We start from the raw sequence: 20559 nt of genomic DNA on the forward strand, positions 1-20559 counted from the left end.
AATGCTGCACAGATTCATGCAATGGTTTCATTCTTTCCTTATGCTTGTCTTTTGATTTCTTACTTCAGCTCACTACTATTTGCCCACATCTGTGGAATGGGATAAATGTCTATTTTTAAGAAAACAATTCCTTTCAGGTTGAATGCCACTTGCAAAGACTTCTCCTTCTGTTAAAGACATTAACTACATATTTCTTTTGTGTTATTATCAACTATAAGCCCTTATATGAAGCTTCCCAGTGTTTTAACACCAACAATGTCAACCCTCACCAAGAATATTTTAGCCTCACCCCAGAGCTTGGGGTGAAACTGAGAGCGTGACAAGTGAAGAACTCCACAGCCCTCTGCATTGTCAGAGGGCCCTCCCAGACAGAAAAACAGCAAAGTGCAGAAAGCCCAAGGTGGAAACATTCATAGAAACCAACTCTGCTCTGAATATTGTCCTGTTCCACCAAGAACACATCAATGAAGATGTTGGTAGGCTTGCATAGTTTCCTAAATATTGTTTGTAACTTGGTTTATTTTTACATAAGCCTAAGTACTATGTCAAGCTACTCATGCTTGATTTCATCTTTCTCAAATTTGGGAAAGAGAATGTTTTTAAAAAACAATCTTTTAAGGCACAATTACTCCTATATGTATATCTTTTGATAGCTGCATTCTTTAATTCTTCTTTTGTATCATAGATAGAGAAATTAAATGCAATATGGATACCTTAAAGAAGTAGAGAAAAGAGAATCATATATAACTTGTGAGACAACTGTTTGGAAACATTTTTCCACTAAATTTTACTAGATTAATATGCTTTTTGGTGTTGGGAGAAGTAGCTTCAGGGAACATCTTGTATATTGGTGTCTGCCTCTAACTCAAAGGGATCTGGCAAGAAAGAAATGACTTTATTGTTTGATGAAGTCAGCACTGGAGCGGTTCCACAAAGAATTACAAAATATTCAGGACTACTATTTAATTGTCGCAATATAATTCTAAACAACTTTTAAAAGAAATGAATATAGTGTTTCTTAAAATAAAGAAATATTGTAGGGTTTTAAATATATCAGCAGTGGTATTTCTATTAATAAAATCTTGTTGCAATGATAGAGGGAGACAACTCTCCCTATTATTTTCATGTTAGCAAGGCCTTTGACAAAATCCCTTAAGATTTTTTTCTTGATACAGGCTCAAAAATGTTTGTTATGTGCTTATGAAATTGCAGGATGGATTAGAGTCAAGATGAGGACAGTGCAAAAAGAGCTGAGATAATGCTAATTTTATGTAGGGTATGCATGATTTCCCACCAAGTATGGAGGATTCAGGTCTGCTGACTCAATTTTTCATACTGTCATAACACTATTCATTATATGAAAAATCCATCTGCTTTATAAATTTAGACTTCATGAAGTTGGAAGGTCACAGAAGTTAGTTTCAGGATATTTTCTCTGGATCAAAGATCTGAAGAGAATGGTTGTTTTCATGAAAAACCAAGAATATCACACACACACACACACACACACACACACACACACACGACTAATTAGGTCTTCAAGGCAAATACAGTTTAAATAAGATTATCTCTTGCAAATGAATTAAATCCTTGAGTTCTTGAGATTTTTTCTATTTTTCCATTGCTTTTAAACTACTCCTTAGTAACATTAATATGTCCTTTTATATGTCACAGGACTGTCCTGACAGTAATTAGTTATTATTCTCTAACTATTTGGCTTTCCTCCTATGCTGAAGGTTTTTTTTCTTTGAGACTTAAGAAGGGTCTGTTAATTCTATCAGTTTCTTCTGTGAGAAGACTTAGCTGTAACCATTACTTAAATGCTATTTATTAGGAAATAACTTTGGCACTAAGAAGTACCAATCCTGATAGAAAATGCAAAGAATTGAAATGGAAATGATAGCTTTCATAGCAAATATTTTCAGAACATTTTCACAATTAAAACACAGTATTTCCAATTTTAATCTATTTTTGACTAGATGTAAAATTATTTGTGTTTATATTAATTTATTCTGGATATTTATGATATAGCTATTTTATTTATGGCAATATAAAGTCAAGCTGCTTGGTACCAGACCATTCATTCGCTTGCTGAGATAGAACTGACATGGGAATCGTTGCTTTGGGAACACTTGAGTAGAGAAAGCCTTAAAAGTGTGCTTGTACTTACAAAGAGCTCCTTGCAATGCATTCATTAATGTAATACAAAAACACACAAATGAATCGGGACCAGTTGAAACTCACTTTTTTCTACCATGGCCTAATTTACTATTTTAAATAAAGGAGAGGAAATTTTCATTCTTAATTTGTAGTAGGAATATTTCACATTAGGAAGATTGCACACAAATGAGAAGGACTTTCAAGGAAGTAGGTTAAAGTGGAACTTCAGAGCAGTGTTTTAGTAAATATAAGAAAGTGCAGAAATATCTAATTTTGAAAGCCTTTGGCTAGAGACTGTCAAGGGTCAGCAGGAAAAAAAAAAAAAAACAAAACAAAAACTAGGACAAAGGGTGTCCTCCAGCTCTCACTTGAAAATCCCACTGAAGCCAATGGAAGTTTATGAAAATATCTGAAAGACATGTTTGGCCTAGTTTAAAAGCTCCATTAAGTTAGTATTTTAATACACTGTCCTAGTTAACTGCTGTCTTTACGGCCCTTTTAACATTTTACCCGGGGTTCATTCATAGCTTCTCTAGAAATCACAGAAAGGAGGATAGGATGACCAGGAATATTTGTCCTCTCATTTAATTTCAGAGATAGGTTGACTCTCTAACTTTCTACATTCCGGGATGAGAAAAAGTGCTACATAAAAAGTTCCATGAACCCAAAGCAAAATTTGTGTTTTCAATGCCCATAAAGTGGGACATATGAACAGATATAAAATGTTTAATTCTGATACTTAGTTTTTGGGGGGAATTTGGTCCCTGAAACTAAGAAACTAAACTGTGTACACAGCCAATAGTATTCAACATCTTGCCTTTTGAAGCCAGCTGTTAAAGAAATTTGATTTCCTCAAAGAGATGGACTTTTGTGAGTGTCCACCATCATATTTCGGACCTGTGTGTCCAAGTGGGATTAAGGAATGTTTCAAGGAGCATCTGCTATGGAAAGAGGTGAGCCAAGTGAGACATCCTTCACTGAAAACTAAGCCTTGTCCAGGAAAAACAATTTGGACATAGACTCTGGAGCTAGACTGAATTCATACCCCTGCTCTATCACTTACCAACTCTGTGACCTTACTGACTTTGTTCAATCTCTCTGAAGTTTAGTTACCTCATCCCCCTAAAAAATAGATACTATAATGGTGTTTTATGAGAATTTAAGAGTTAAACTATCTTGGGGAGTAAGAACATTTTTTTTTGCAGCTTACCTCTCATTATTAGTTTATATTATGTGTCATTACTCAGATTTGTCTCTTAGCCCAACTCCCTTAACATTATATTGAAATAATGTCCAAGAGGGTTGTAAGGAGACTTCAATAGGAGAAAGGATGTGTGGAGGTAGGAAATGCTATAAGATAATGTTAAAGAACTGCTTCTACCAGCCCAGTCTTGATAACAGTAAGGAAATGAACACCTTCTCACTGTTCTCACTGTTCAACAAGACCCTTGATGGCCTTTTGTGCCTCGCTCTGGCAGGACCCAGGAGCAACCAAACATTCACAGTAGAAAAGGCAGAGGTGGGTGGGCCCAGGTACCTGCCAATGGCTTGGGGGGTAGAGAGGGGAAGGGGGAGGTTTGGGGAGCTGACAAGCTGAAGAACAGAAATAAAGTCAGATGGGACGCAGTAACAGTTCTCCACGGTTTCTGGTTCCTGAGGCCTCCTGAGACACTCCTAGGGGTGCTCCCAAACATGGTCCCAAATTGGAGAAGGTCTCATGAATTGGCAGAAACATATCAATCACCAGTTAGCAACTGGTGACACAAAGATAATGAGGACATCTCTTGACATCAAGTCCTACCCTGGTTCATCCACGTGCCAACATTTTTAACACCCTGTTCTGAATGCTGAGGCAGCACAGGTCCAGGCCCTCGGTGAGCACACAGGAGCGTAACCATAGTTGGGGACATCAAGTAAAATTGACACTAGACCTTAGCCTGGCTGGAGAAAGTTTTCAGCTAGAAGGTTCCGTCCCAGGTAAGAAAATGAAATTCTTGTGTCACATTTACATTTTATGTCTATATTCTCTGAAAATACCGATGGTACAAATACCGAACGGACCAACGACTATGGTGTAAGCATCGAATTAATCCTATATCACCATTTCAGAAATGTCTTAATACTGACAAGAAACAGGCCTCTCTTTCGCAAGAAGCGGTGTTGCACTCCTTGGAGTCTGTGCCCAGGAAAGGGGGGACTGGAACGAAATCCCCCAAGGAGAGGGCCAAGAGGTGGCGCGCCTCTCCTGGGTGCGGCACACGTGTCCATTGTCCCGCCCCCGTCTCCGCCCCTTCCCGCTCCAGCCGGGTCCCCTTACGCTCGCGAGAGCTTTGTCGGCTACCACGTTTGCCACGTTCCAAAGGACCGAGACCGACTGGAAAGCCGAAAGCTGCTCGCGCTCACCAGCGGCAGCGTAGTGCCAGAACGGCCCCAAGCCTGCAGAGGGAGGGTTAGCACGGCAGGGAACCACCCCCCCGTAAAAGAAGTCTGGCGATTGGCTCATATTCCCGTCACTCATCCCTCCGTGGGTGGGACGAGGCTGGGCAGGGGCGTGGCCGAGGGGCTGGCGAACCGCGCACTCTCGCCGGTGGAGCGAGTCACAGGACCGGTGCACGCGAGGGCTGGGCGCGCGCAGTCGGCTCGCAGGTGAGTCTCGGAGGCGCGGCGAGCAGCGCACGGGCACTGGTGCTGCTGCTGCAAGATTCACGGCGGGTACCGGCTGCAGCTCTGGCAGGCGTCAGCGGCCCTCGCGCCACCAGTGTCCCTCGCACACTGAGGAAGCCCCCGGGTCCTCTCCAGTCTCCGTGGAGCGCACGATGGCCCCGCGTAAGAATGCAAAGGGCGGTGGCGGCAACAGCAGCAGCAGCGGCTCTGGCAGCGGCAGCACGAGCACGGCCAGCAGCGGCGGCGGCAGCAGCAGCAGCTCCGGGGCTCGGAGAGGTCAGAGTCCCTGCAGGCCTGGGCCCTGGGGGTGGGAGCCCGGGCGCTGCGGGTGCAGCGGGTGTTTCTCCAGCTCCCTCCGCGTCGCTCCTCCTTTCCGCGCGTGGGGCGGAGGCCGCGCTCGCCGGGCCTTGCTGGCTGCAGGGCTGGCGCGGCGGGGTCCGCCCGGTCACGCTGGGGAGCCCCTTTCTGGCAATGCCTCACCTGCGGGGCGTAGCCGAGATGGAGGTTACTGATCGACCCTTTTTTGAATTGGAATTGGAATTGAAGATGGGGGTCAGAGAACAGTTTATCTTCGCCTTGCTTATTTGGGGAACTTGAAAATGAGCCAAAGTCAGGGAAAGTAAGTTCCTGTCTGACCAGCAGCTTTTAAGAGCAGCTCAAAGGAGAATGCTCAGGGGATGGAGGTAGGAAGGGGGACTTGGGAGTGATTTGAATGCTCCTGGAAATGGTTTTAAAGACTTTTATGTCATTTTCTTAACCTACCATTAAAATAACAAGGAGTGCATAACATAAAATACTGGACGAGCTTTTCTATTCCCTGCCCCTTTTTTCTTTTCTTTTTTGTAAAAAAAAAAAAAAAAAAAAAAGACTGAATATTCACCTTTCTCCTCCATGTACAGCAGAAGGAACAGATGTTTTAAATCTGTTTCGTCTCATATTTCAGTGGTTCTCTGGTTCTTTTATATTTCCTTTGACTCATGTAGAATACTGGAGCTGTAATACACATGTGTATTGAATATGAGCTGTAAACTTCACTTAAAATGATTCAGACTCTGTAGAGATTATTATGTCAAAATAAGTCAGATAACTGGTTTTATTTAGAAAGCTATTTTCTTCATAGCATTTATTGTCTTATTTATTTTCATGTGAATTTTCTTTGTTTCACTGTCTTTTCCTGTTCATTCCATATTTCCAACTCCTAGAGTGGTCCTGTCGCATAAGAGGTGCTCAATAAGTATTTGTTTAAAGACATTTAAGTAGTGTAAGTAGTACAGTTAAATCCATTGCACACATTTACATTCAGAAAACTAATGTTTGTATTCTAAATGGAAAGAGACACAGTTTCAAGTTCAGAGCCCCAGTGGTAATTAATTTACCTTTGACATAAATAAAAATTGTGTTCTTGTTCACTTGTCCTGAGCTGTTAAACAATAACTGCCTCGTATGGCTAGGGCTGCACTTTTTTTTTTTTTTTTAACATTTCTAAGTGAGAAGAGCCTATTGTGCTGTTTAGACACTAGAGAAAGGTGATAAACAAGTTTTTGATGTTAATTTTAAGCTTTCTGTAGCTATTTACAAGTGAAGCCTGCTTCTTTCCTTCCTTTGTTCCTTCCTTCCTGTATTCAGCCCTCCTTCCACATTATTCTTTGCACTTTTTTTTTTTTTTTGCCGTACGGGGTCTTGAACTCAGGGCCTATACCTTGAGCCACTCCACCAGTCCCCCTTATTTTTTGATGAGTTTTTCGAGATAGGGTTCTCAAACTATTATGCCCTGGATGGCTTTGAACTGTGATCCTCCTGATATCTGCCTCCTGAGTAGCTAGGATTACAGGCATGAGCCACTGGCACCAGGCTCCTTTGCACTCTTGAGTGGAGGATTGATTGCATCTGAGGAAGTGACTTTATAAGACCTATACTGTAAGAATTAGTATTGGGAAATGTATATCATATTCCCACCCCTGCCTATTAAATATTCCATTTTAACAGCTGGTAAGGTTTAGGAAACGTGAAAACCTAACTTATTCTGACTTTTGTAGTCATACACTTTAGAGTAAATTTTGAGGATATACAGCTTTTTAATCATTTTATACTGATTCCATAATTGTCATGAAACATTGTCTGCATTATCTGCCCCCTTATTCAAGAGTTGGTGTTGAAGTCTTGCACATTACATATTGACATTCTTTTTCTGCAGCCATTTTTTTCCCTCCAGTAAGTATTGAATTCTGACTTTATGGGGTAGAAGGCATCAGAAGTGGAAACCAGTATTCTTCCCATTGTTCTAAACAGTTATACTGCAGCAAAATAAAGCAGGTTATACCTGAAAGATGACGTTAACATTTCTTTCATTGCTACGTTTATCTGGTAATTTAGGTTTTGTCATAGATATGCAAATTATTCCCAGCTAGTGAAGGAATCACAGAAGCTGAAGAATTTTTACACTCATTTCAATGAAGCACGTTTAGTTCCTTGTTCATAGAAATGAGAAAATTAATGCCCAGAAAGGTTGTCTGTATCATTGAAAGTTGTTCAGTCCTTGGAAACCAGCTAGCTACTGGAAGAACCAGGTTTTCTGTTACTCATTCATTGCACCATGCTATTTGAATTTTAGATTCTCCAGTTTGTGTTATCTCATGGGAATTGGGAGATGAACTAGTTTATCAAGTTGCCTTCTGGCTCTCTGCATGGCACACCCACTACACTTCGTTTTTTGAAGAAAAGTATGGTTTTTTGTCATGTTACTAATTAAATTTCCTTTGAAATTGTGCTTGAGACAGTACATGTGAAAAATTTTTTGAGCTTTTTATTGAAAGTCTGAAATTGAAGGTGACATTGGTCACGTGGAACATTATTAGTTTTTAGATTTTTATGTAAAAGTGTAGGGGGAAAGGACGCAGTCCTTCAAGCATTAGTTTTTGGGAAAAGATTTTTAAAGTAGATGTTGGTTTTTCATTTTTCTTAAACTTCATTGAAAAGTGATGAAGTGGTGTTTAAGTTTACGTTTTTCAGTTTTACTGTTTAGATTATAAAAGAAACATCAGTAAATTGGGCATACATGCATTTAAAATTAGACTTGTATGGCTAACTGGGGCCAGGAGGAGCCTCTTTCAAATTTATTGATTTGAAAAGTCTTTGATGAAGAGGGATCATGCTTATCCTTTTGTTGTACGCGGATGCTGGCATGTATAATTTTTTTTTGTGTGTTTGCTTAGCTTTTCCATGCAGAGTATCATTCACTCCTCCTTGCAGCTTCTAACCTGTTTTCCATTTGCCTGTATTTTGTCCCAAGTGTCCTGGTACTGTGTTACCGGCTACCACTAGGTGGCGCTGTAGAACACATTTCCCCTTCCAGTTTGAAGCTTCAGGTTGTATAACAGCACTTGGGTTTTAAAATTATTTGTCAGTCTGTATTGATGGACAGCTACTTAAACACTCCAAGCTACTGATGTTTAATTCTCTCAAGATCTATAACAAGTTTTGAAGTTTAGTTGTAAGTTTATCTAGATTAGGCTTATATTTGTTTAGAATTAAATTATGTTCATATTGTTTGTAAGATGAGTTCCGATTGATTTATAGGTTTTGGTTATTTAAAGACGTACTTCTGAATGTGTTTTCTTTTTTTCTACTTCTACTTTCAGTGTCTCTTAGATTACTAAGTAACATATACAATAAGCTGCTTGTTACATTATCTCCTCTAAATGAAGAGGCCCTGGTGAAATCTTTCGTTAGCCAGGGACTACCAGTTAGGACCAGTTACTTGATGCTCCATTAATCATTCTAGATGGAAATATAGATAGACCACTACAAGAATTTTTTGTTGCTCAGTAGTGTTTGTCCAGCCTGGCCAGATATTTGAAACCAAGTACTGAAGAATGTACTGAGGGAATTCTTGAACACCTTTTAAAAGGACCAAGTATATTAATCTGTGGTGGTCTGGGAGGTAAAGAAAAGATATATGTTTTAACCATGCATTAAAATTATCTGTCTTACAGAGATTATCAGAAAATAAGTATGTGAGATTTGTATTTTCAGCTAATTACCAACAAGAGTAACATGGATAAAGGCTTATGCGACTATCTAGCTACTATTCTTTTGGTTAGAATGAGAGATTTAACTCCTATGCTCTTTGGTCTCAAAAGGAAACAAAATAAAAAAATCACCACCACAACACAAACCCACACACCTTTTCTCCAGAAGGGCAATATATGCAACAGATTAGATAGAGTCTGGTGACCTGGATTGATATTTATTTAAGAAACACATGCAGGTTACTCAGAAAGAATTATACTCTGCTTTCTTTTTGAGTTATGATAGCTTAGGACCAATTTTATATGCCTTTGTGCTTCTCATTTATTTCTGTTCCAGTGGCAGGGGAGAGTTCAAAACTTTGGAGAATGTACATGCTTGAAATTCTTTGTTGTATTCTGTAGCATGTGCATATCTAATAAAATGAATGTTCTAGAGGTAGTGTTTGTCCTGTGGCTTTGAGTACCACTCGATACATTTGTGTAAGTATCGCATTTACACATCAGCCTTCCAGGTGCTGATTTTGCTGCTCATCTCTCAGAGGCTTGTAACTGTATCTAGATAGAGCTCAGGTACAGTTTAGTATTTTGATGCTGTTTTAGCTACTTTTTAATAGCATGAAAATGAACAACTTGGTTTGCATCCTGAATACAGTACTTCTGTATCTCTGGTAAGTGGTTTTACTTTGTTTTATACTAAGGTACAAATTAACCTACCTGTAATAAAACCTGTACATACAGTTAGATGGGAGCAAGAAATTGTGATGTGGTATTGTACAATAAGATGCCTACAGGTAACAATAAAGTACTGTACATTTCAAAAAACTGTAAGAAAGTATTTGAAAGTCTTAAAATGATAAATTTTTGAGGAGATGGATAAGTTTAACCTGATTTACGTATTTCACAATGTATGTACATGTATCTAAGTATTGAATGTTACCTCATTAATATGTATAACTTTTATGGTTGGTGTGTATCAGTTAAAAATTAATTTAAAACAAAAACCTGTATGTAAATAGAACCCGTTTACAGCTTACACGAAGCTCTGGGGAACAGCCTCGTCCATCTGTCTGGAGACCGAGTGGTGCCCGACTGGTTCTTGTGGCGCTGGCCCAACATCTGGACCCTCACCACTGCACACGTGGGTGGAATGTCTCTCTGGACGAGAGCATGTCCGCTTCAGTCCTGCATTTCTGTCCATTTCGGTTAGGAGACCAGAGATTTAACATGTTTATTTTTTCCCACTTTTCTTCCATGTGTCCTGCTTACAGGATTGTGTTCTGGAGTTCAATGCTTACGTAGTCAAGATGGTGTTTTCTTGCCAGTCATCATAATTATTTTTAGTCTTATTTTTGATTCCTCTGAAATGAGGGTGCTTCAGGCATTTACTCTGCATTTGGTATTTGTTTTTGAGGGATGTATCTTGGTTACCTTTGGCTGCTCTGGTTATCTTTTAATGACAAATTCTGAATGTAATTTAGTTCTGATCAGATTGATGATGACTAAGGACAATTTTGATATAAATAACCTAGAAGACTCAAAAGAATTTTGAGCTTCCTTGGTCAATCAATCTTTTGGCCCCTTGTAATACTCAGTTGGCTTTCCTGGAACATCTTAGGGACATGATCATCTGTTGTAGATAATGTCTGTGCTTCAAAGCAATGAGGATTAGTGAAAAAAAAATTGGGGGAAGTGGGATTATCCAGTGAAAGCATTTCCAAGGACAATGCAGGTGGTGGAAACAGCTATTGCTGAACTTGGAGAAATGCCAGATCTTCTCTTGAGACTGTAATGTGTGCCCACAGATTTAACACAGAGATTCATTCTGTATGGAAGCCAGAAAGGGTCATTCTTAATTTTAAAGTAGGAGAATATTGTTTGATAAAATGGTTTTATTTACAATGACCATTGTTGGAACTTCCTTTTCTCACATTTTACATTGGCTCAACAGCCATTTCTCCCATGCCACAGTGCTGTCATAGATCTTTTATTGTTCTTTCCTGCCTCACTTTTGTGTCTTATGTAATGTAATGTTAATATACCCAGTTTTTCTCCCTGTCTCTGCTTTTGATTTCAGGTGTTCTCAAATGGCGTTCTAGAAGGCTTCATTGGTTTTAGGTTCACATATAAATTTTATTTACATGTAGTTAATTTTTTTCCCTTACATAAATATACAAATCAGTATTGTAAATGTTGAAAGAATATCAGAATATCTAGCACTGAACTTTACCTTTTCTTTCTTTGAATCAAATGAATTTGAAGATGCTTCTGAATTTTTTAAATTGTTTCAAGGACTTGCTTTTTGACAGAGCCATCTCTCTCTTTTTTTTTTTTTTTGTAAATGAGAATCACTGTTAGAAAACAGGTGCTTTGCCACTTGAGCCACACCTCCAGTCCATTTTGCTCTGGTTAGTTTGGAAGTGAGGGTGTGTCTCATGAACTATTTCCCCAGAGCTGGCCTTGAACCATGATCCTCCTGATTTTAGCCTCCCAAGTAGCTAGAATTACAAGTGTGACCCATTAGCATCTGTTTTTCTCTCTCTCTCTAACTTTCGTTAAAGAAAAACATGTGCTGCTCTTTAAAACTGTACCTATTTGAGATACTGCATATTTAAGACCTACAAATAAGTATAAAGAGTGATGTAGTGAAGAGCCACCATACAGGTAAAAGACTAAATCATTCCCTGATTCTTGGATTTCCCAGCCGTTCTGAAAAATTTTGTGATAATCATTCTCATGCATTTCCTTATAATATATGATATACAAATACACACAAATGATACATATTATAGTGTTATGTTGCACATTATGTGTTATGTGTCCCTACATGTAAAATATATTTATTGTTAAAATATGTATGAAAATTGGTAGGACGTGAATCTGTTTCTTTGTAGAAGTGCATGTATGTTTGTGGAGCATGCAGTGATAGTTTCCTGGCTAGGCTCCTACACACCATTAGAGACTGCCAAACTTGAGTCTTTATTTTTGTATATATATATATATATATATATATATATATATATATATATATATATATATAGCTCTTCACTGTAGTAATCCTGAGAGTACTTGTTTATTTACTTGCTGCAAATAGTGCTGCTCTGAATACACTTGTCTTTATCTGTGTGTATGTTTCTGATTGTTTTTCTCAGGTATAACCTTGCATTGGAATTGTTGCAGCATAGCAAATACATGCATTACACTTTGGCCCTTTTCAAGCCCTAAAGTGGTTATATCAATGCACACTCCTACTAACAATGAATTAAGGATCTCCTTTTGTGCAGCCACCCTTGATAAGGTTTAATATTTACAAGTTTAGTGGGTTTGAAGTAGTCTTTTGTGGTTTGAATTTGCATTTCCTTGATTACTAGTAAGATTAGCCATTTGTGTTTCCTCTTCTGTGAATTTCCTGTTTATCTAAATTGCCTGTTTTTCTGTTTTTGTTTGTTTGTTGGTTAGTTGGTTTTGTATTTTGTTAACTGATTTTTAGAATTTCTTTCTAAATCTGAACCTTTTCATTAATTGCATGGTTGGAAGACCTCTGCCAGTCTATGATTATACATTGGTATTTTCTATGATACATTTCATTGAACAGAATTTTTAAAGCTTTTAACATATTAATACTAGAAGTTTTCTATTTTCTACTTATCATTTGTGCTTTTGTGTTTTATTTAAGTCATACTTTTAGTATAGAGACCATGGCGTTCATTTTAAGTAAAGTCATGAAATACCTTATTTTCTCCTAAAACATCTGCAATTTTGCTTTTTTACATTAAATTTTGTACTCTACTGGATGTAGGTTTCTATTGTGTATATTGTGAGGTTGGGATCTAAGGCACATAATTTTTAAAAACTAGATAAGGAAAATTTCGTGTAGCTGCTGTGCCTTCTTTCTGTAGCATCTGTGGCATCAGCTCCTGTCTGTATGTAAGCATGGCTCTGTTTTGTTCCAGGCATAGTGAGTGGAGCGGTGCTACTGAATCACTTTCCATGGTTTTCTAATATGTTCTAATACGTTCTTCGACATTGTCTTCTTGCCCTTGTCCTTGCCATTTTGGACCTTTTCTCATCCATGTCTACATTTTAAAATATCTTTCTCAAGTATGGTTCATGGAAAGTATTTCAGGATTTTGACTGGGATTTCTTGATTTATACAATATTTTAGGACATATACACATGTTTATAATGTTGAGTCTTATAGATGAACATAATACAATTTCCTATTTAAGCATTATAGTTAATATTTATGATTTTATCCAACATCTCTTAGGCCACTTTTCTGGCACAATTTATTGAAGAGGCTTTGCTTTCATCATCACATTGTTTGCTTTTGTTGCTTTTTCAAAAAGTTAATGATAGTGTAAGTATAGGTCTGCTTTGGGGCTTCCTATTCTGTTTTTATTATCTGTCTGTTCTCAGGTTTATAACACATAGTCTTCATTACTCCAGCTACATAGTAACTCTTATACCCAGGTGGTGTAACTCTTCCAAGTTTGTTGTTCCTTTTAAGATAGATCTGAGTATTGTAGTTGCTTTGTATATCCATGTATACTTTAGAATTAGGGTGTTGGTTTCTAGATTGAAGCATGCTAGCTAAGGTTTATGATAAGAGTTATATCAAATCTGTATATCAAGTTTGGGAGAATTAACATTCTGCTGATACTGAGTCTTCATTTCCTGACAGTGCTGTATCTCTTCATTTATTTAAGTTTTTCATTTCTTCCTTGTTTTGTAGTTTTTGATGTGAAGCTATTGCACATTTTTTGTTACGTATTTTTGTCAATATTTTATGTTTGTTTAATACTGTTGTAAATAAATGGTCTCTTAATTTGTTTTTCATTTTGCCATTACATGCTCCTAGTATGTAAACAGAATTGATACGAGGACCATACGTCATGTGACCTTGCTCAATTCAGTTTTAAATTCTAGTTGTTGAAAAAAATGAATTCTTTGGAATTTTCAATGTAAATATCCCTTCACCCATGCATCAACACAGTATTTTGTTCTTTTTTAGTCTTCGCTTGCCTTACTGCACATTGGTGGAGCACCTCTAGTAGAGTGTTTAAGAGACTTGATGATAGCAGACATTCTGGCTTTGTTCTGGCAAGTAAAATAGAAGCTCTAGGTTTTTGCAGGTTTTTTTTCTTGTAATCACATTATGGCAATCTCTTTGTATCTCCAGTTTGAGAATTTTGTCAAATATCTTTTCTCTATTGAAGCCCCACTTGGTCAAGTTTAATCATCCTTTTTATTTACTAGTATTTTGTCTACAGTTTTACATCTGTGTTCATGCTGGACCTAAGGCTGTAATTTTCTTCCTTTTCTTCTCTCCCCTCCCTTTCCTCTTACTCTTCTTCACCCATTCCTTATTTTACTAGTAACTATGATTAGTAGCAAATATTTTCTCTGTGTCTATTGAGATTTTATATAGCTTTTCTCCTGTATTTTAAGTGATAAGTTATTACAACATGTTGCAATTTAAAACTGCTTATACATTTCTGGGAAAATCTAACTTGATTATTTCATTTTTTTAATATTACTGATTTTCTTTTGTTAATATATCCATGAATAAAATAGACCTGTAATTTTTTCCCCCGGGTTTTGTTTTCAAGGTTACTCTAGCTATATACATGAATTTGAGAGTGTTTCCTTTTTTTCTATTCTTCTGCATAGAATTGCCATAATGGAAAGAAAAAGCAAAACACTTAAGAGCTTCTATTTTACTTGCTAAAACAAAGTCAGAATGTCTGTTCTCATCATTCTTATTAAACATTGCATTAGTGGTGTTCCTCTAATAGCGTTAGTTAGTGGGCAGAACTCATTTGAACTGTCTTGTCATCCTGCACAGGGCTGTGGGTAGGTAGACAGGAGGGGAAAGGACTTCATCTTTTAAATATGCATAGTACCACTTACATTTTTCTTCTTGTTTTTTCATTTTTGGATTTTAAAAATATTTGGCTTAGTAGAAGATAGCTGTATTCTCATGTATACGTCTGCATTCTATCTGCTGCTCTGTGTTCTTTTACTTTTGTTTCTTCTTGATTCAGGTTGGCCAAGTTATGTTTCTTTTTTCTTTGTAGGTGCATTTAAGTTTTGTTTTCCAAAAAAATTTTTTTTTTGTCTTTGAAGTTTCAGACTTTGTGGCAAAAAGTTGTTATACCTCTTGTGAACTGAATATAGTTATCATATATGCCTGTTATCTTGTAATAATAAAGTTACTTGTAAAAACATTAAACTTCTTTTATTGTAGCTATTTTACTCTGCCTACTCTACTCTGTCAAATGCTTCAAATGAGTGCTGTGGGCTCTTTTTTCTTTTCTTCTCTCCGGGTTGTGGCCAGAGTCAACAGAGGCCACCTAAATCCATTGGACTCCTCTTATTTCTTACTCCTTAAAGGATTTAAGGATTTCCTTTACTCTTCCCAGGATTTTTTACTTGGCCCTCTTCTAATTCCATGATACCCACTCTCTGTAGCTTTAACCACTGTTGATTGACGGCTCCCAGTTCTGCAGTACTCCTGAGCTATAGAATTAAATAGTACCAATAACGATAGAGTGAAAAAACGTAGCTGCCTCTTATCAAGTGCTAGTGATACGTCAGATACTGTGTACTTAACCTCTGTTTTAGCATTTCATTCCCATAGTAATTCTCCAGATTCTCTTTTTGTAGATGAAGAAATGGAAGGTTAAAGAGATTGTTTTATCAAAGATCATGGAACTAGTAAAAGTTAGATCCTGATGCTGACTCTGAAGCTACTTTAGTTGAGTGTTTTAGATCCTCTTTATTTGTGAACTTAGGTTACTCATAATGAGTCCTATTTCATCCATAGCCATCTTTACAAAGTGGAAATTAGATTCTGTTTATTTCCTTATTTGAAAACCTCAAGTAGTTCCTCAAGGTGTGGTTCAGCTGCCTTAGCTTAGGAGACTCTTCATGATCCTCTTTCTACACTTCCTGTCCCTTCCGGCCTTACCCTCTACTTGAACAATACATCCATACTAATCACTCTGTAGGTGCAGTGTTTGTACATGTTACTTCTAGGACAGCCCACTCCTGCCTTTCTACATCTTTATAATGAAGATGATAGTACTTACATCACAGTTATGAAGATTGCACAGGGATTTGTTTTAACAGTTTTATAAATACAATTATTATATGTGGTGATGGTGATATTACCATGAACAACTCTCATACCTCCTTGATTGTAAGAGTGCAATCTAAGTTAGGGACAAAAATCAGACTCAGACTCAAATAATTGGAAAATTTATATTTAAAAGAATAGCAGAAGTAGTGCTGGCTCCAGATGTGTCATGATCAGTGGTTCAAAGTGTCTTCCAGGATATTTATCCTACTTCTCTATTCTACTCTTTCCATGTGGGTCATCCTAATACTGACTCCTTTGTAGGTCCAGAAGGCAGCCAGTAGCAGTGGAAGTACGTGTTTCCTTATTCACATTCTGCAGAAGAAAAAGGGCTTCCTTTTCCTTTTCACTTAGAACAAGACACCTTGCTTTTTCTTGGTTTCTGTTGGTCTAGGTTTGCCACTGTGAACCAGGCTGTGAAGTGATTATCATGATCCTTTAAATCAAGGTTAGCACTGCTGGCCATACAGTCATTATTGTAGCTACTCAGCTATGCTGTTAAAGCCTAAAAGTAGCCATGAACAGTAGGGTCAGCAGATGAGTATAACTGCATGCCAATAAAATTTTTTTATAGGCAATGAAACGTGAATTTCATATAATTGTCTCATGAAATTTCTTTTTTGTTATCTTTTAAACTGTTAATAAATATAGAAGCATGCTTAGTACCAGGTCCTGACCAAATTAAAAAAGAACAAAACCCAGGAGGTCAGCCAAAGCTTATTCACCCTAGTTTAGAGTAATTGCCTGCACTGAGATTATGTGATACAGATAAACACTGTGTTTTGTTGTCTTTTTATCTCTAGTGCTGAAATGGCTGCCTGAACATGGTAAGTACTCAATAGTCAATGCATGTGGGCCTCAAGTGTCAAAGTAGGTGTTCAGTACACAAAAAGGTACTCTTAACATTGGGATGGACAGACACAGATAACTGTTTCATTTTTTCTAGCCCGAAAGGGCATTGAGGTGAGGCATAGCTGTACTTTTGTGTCTTATACATTGTCTTGGTTGTAATAAGCCCTCAAAATTGATGTGTTGCATGGGTGGATTTTTTTTTAGGTTATATTACAGGCAAGAAGATAAAAGTCCCATTGATGCTTAGAAGTCTCATAACTGAATAAACAGAATTATTAGGACCGTTTATAGTTCATTGATGAAGAGAGTTGTTAGATAGGTCAAGTCCATCAAGTATCAGATACTGTTCAGGCACAGTGCAGCAAGTTTTTTTGGCATTACATCCATAGGAAGCTATTTTACACCATAATGGGCTATACTCTTCAATTTGTAGTTAGCTAATTGCAGTTGGGAAGAAGCAAATAAACTCTGATTATTTTGTAAGATTTCACCTTTCCCTTTATTTTTAAACATGACTCAAGAATGGGCTAAATTTACTTAAGTGAATAATGAAGTGTGGAGTAAATTTTTCTAACCCCTTTTTTGGTTTTAGATTTTAAAATTTCTTTGTAAGAATTATGACTATTTCCTCTTTGACTTAATACTAAGATTTCTAGTTTTCATTACAAGATGCCAAAATAGGAAATGAGCAGTTTAAATGTTTATAAAGAAAAATTTGGAACTTTGTGCCCAAGAATACTGTATATTTAAAATTCAAGATTATGATTATTTCTAAATGATTATTTGTATCCGTTTGTCCCATATACCTTTGGTACAGTGCTTGCTAAAGTTAATAACTTTTTCCTATTTTGTCCAGGATTGTAAGGTAACTGCCTCTTTTGGTCAACGTTGTAGCACAGAGCAGGGATTTAGAGAATTTGTTGAGTGAATGAATATTCAAGTGCTTCACTGTGGAAGCCACTTAAAATATACTAACCTAGGATTTTTATTTGTCTTAAAACTTATGTTGGCCTTACAGAACTGAAAGTTTCTTGTTTTGATGATCTGAATTTTACATTGGCCAGAAACTTTCTGTTGAAAACTACTTTTATCTAGAGTGGTATTAAAAATGTTTAACCACTGCTACTGGAGAGGCACAACCTGGGCAGGATAATGCTCACAAAATACACTTGTGCTTTCTGCTTGAGCATTAATTAGCATGTTTGTAATTTGCAGAAAGATCGAAGATATTAATTAGCTTTGTAGCTACTCAAGTGTTTTGGGGTCTTAGAGCAAAATGAGTCAGAGTAGGATAAGGAGCATCTCTGAACATGGTGGTGACATGGACTATCCCTTTGGTTTTAAATTGGGATGCAGTTAATGGAAGGAGCACAAATCAGAAATGTGGGACCTTGCCCAAAGAGTCAAAACCACATGTGTGTGTGTTTGTTTTAAAATCTTCTATGCAGAAGAAAGGGAAATTCTGCCTAGTGCTTAAGTACTGAAAACACATATTCTCCTAAGTTTCACGCATGGTATGTTCACAGGCCACAAAATTCTGGTCTAAAGAAAGTTGGGGGTGTGGAGAGAGAACATTTTGTTCTTCAATGCTTAGGGGTTTTACAAATTTGGATAATTGTAATGCATACACATTCCTCAGAAGAAGTGATAACTTAAAGGGATGGGACAAAGGATTAATACATGACATTTTCTGATTAAACTAAAAAAGATGTTACTTTGAGATAAATGAGTAATGGCGCATTACTTTGAATTAAATTTGAAGTTAATCTTTAGTTATTAGTAGTCAATTTTATTGATATCAGAATAACGTGATTCCATTTTATTATAAAAATAAATATTCTAGATATACTAGATGCATTTTGTCATTGAATTGGGGTCAAAGTAGTTTCTATTTATATTACATTTTTGAGAAATAAGATGTAAAATATGCAGTGAGATTAACGAGACTGGATATGGCGTAGATTGAGACTTTCCAAAAATCTCAAAAACCACAACTCCAGCTAATGCTTTCATATTTCACCTTTAGGGATCTTTGAAAATCAGAAGACATAGAAGCAAAGACACTGAAGGAACAAATGTCTCATTTTTATTAGGGAAAGAAAGGTAAATTCAGAGCAACTATAAACTGATGTCTTATGACAATCCTAGGCAAATTCTAGAAATAAAAGTTATTAAGCACTTAGAAAAGAAAGCCTATAAGAGACACTGCAGGTTTACTGAGTACAGGATGCTTTAAAAACAATTGAATTATACATCTTGATAAGCTTTGTAGACTGGTCAGGCTACATTCTTTTCATTTTTTTTGCCTTTGCCAAGGTATTTAACAGCATCTCTAAAAATCTTACTCCTCCAAAAGATGGAGCAGCATGTGCACAGTTTGAATCACAGGTGATGTGGAGCTGTATCCGAAGAGTGCTGATTGAATGGGTGGTGTGAGTGAGCAAGTTGCAAGGGAAACTTGTTTAGTTAATGCCTATCGAGGGAATCCAGTGCCAGGAAGGAAGGAGATTCTGTGCAAAAAAATGACCCAGGCTGAGAATATGTTTAGCAAAGTTTTGCAAAGTAAATTCATCGCAGAGGGTAAGCTAAAAGAGGTTTGAAGTAGATATTTATAGTTTTTTCAAAGGCTGAGGTTTTTATTTTGGTGGGTGATTTTTTTGGCTTGCAGTCTCAGGAAGTCGCCTACATCATGTCTGACCAACAAAGCTACTTCTCCTTCAAAAGGTAATACTATTACTGACCAGAGTGAGAGGTCAGGGAGTGGAAATTCGGCCTGCTTTGGGGGACCACGTGAGGAATGGTAGCTTCGAGTTGAGGTGCTGTGTGTTATGGGCAGTGCTGGAGGTGGCAGATATAGGACATTGTATTGTGAGGGAGGGTGAACACCCTCTTCATGACCAGCTGGAAGCAAGAGAGGCCTTCTAGGACCATCACCATCTCTAGGTGTCCGAATGGCCTCCTTGGAGCATAGGACTTAAATTTAATCTTCTGGTTGAATTTGGGGCGACATATAGCCATCTAGTTGAGAATGTCCAGCAAGCAGCTGGAGGTATGGGAGCAGAACTTGCAGGTAGCAAATGTCAGTGGAGATAGGTTCCCTTTGGTTTTTATTGTTTGAAACCAGAGGTAGGATTGGTGTCATTTCAGGTCTGGTTTAAAAGGTTGGCCTTTGACCTTTATCTTTTTAGAAAACCCAGTCTATGACTGTTTTTATTTTATATATTTTTGAACTTTTTGTTTTGAAATTTTAAACCTATGTAACAGCAAAAAGATAAGTACATTGAGACTGTCATAATCTTTATGGGTATTTTCCAGCTCTCAGCATTTTGCTGTGTTTGATTTTTCTTTCTTCTACCCTCCGATCGCCACTTCCCTCTTGGCTTTCTTCCTCTGTCATGGAAGTACACTGTAGTGGTCCTGACAGCTTAACTCTCCTGCCCTTGCCATGTGTCTCCTGCGACCGAGGGAGTTCTCTTGCGTAACCACAGTGGCCTGCTGAAACCCAGCGCCTCTAACATCTGTACGGTCTTTTCTCAGCGCACAGCACATTCAGGTTTCCCTCACTCTTTCTAGAAGCATTCCTAAAATTTGCAAGTTTTTTTTTTTTAACTTATCCACTATCCAATTAGGAATGAACCTGGGAAATTTTTAACCTTTAAAAGAAGGACTCTGGAGAGTCTGACTCTTAAGGCCTAGAGATAGAGCTGTATTTTTCTC

The 20559-nt window shown here is 37.5% G+C and overlaps 1 protein-coding gene across 9 annotated transcripts in view; it reads left to right on the top strand.

Moving 5' to 3' along the window:
• Positions 1-4516: 4516 nt before the first annotated feature.
• Asph (aspartate beta-hydroxylase) overlaps positions 4517-20559 on the top strand; it is a 201147-nt gene continuing 185104 nt past the window's right edge. For 2 of the 9 annotated variants that reach the window (XM_074068605.1, XM_074068617.1), the window contains exon 1: positions 4526-5100. In XM_074068605.1, coding sequence (XP_073924706.1) covers positions 4977-5100 — 124 coding nt within the window. In that variant the 5' untranslated portion in view covers positions 4526-4976. Of the gene's footprint in view, positions 5101-20559 lie in introns of all 9 variants that reach the window. The other 7 variants (XM_074068606.1, XM_074068608.1, XM_074068619.1 and 4 more) reach the window with 6 other exon arrangements.

This window comes from Castor canadensis, chromosome 3 (assembly GCF_047511655.1).
Source record: "Castor canadensis chromosome 3, mCasCan1.hap1v2, whole genome shotgun sequence".
Taxonomy (NCBI): domain Eukaryota; kingdom Metazoa; phylum Chordata; class Mammalia; order Rodentia; family Castoridae; genus Castor; species Castor canadensis.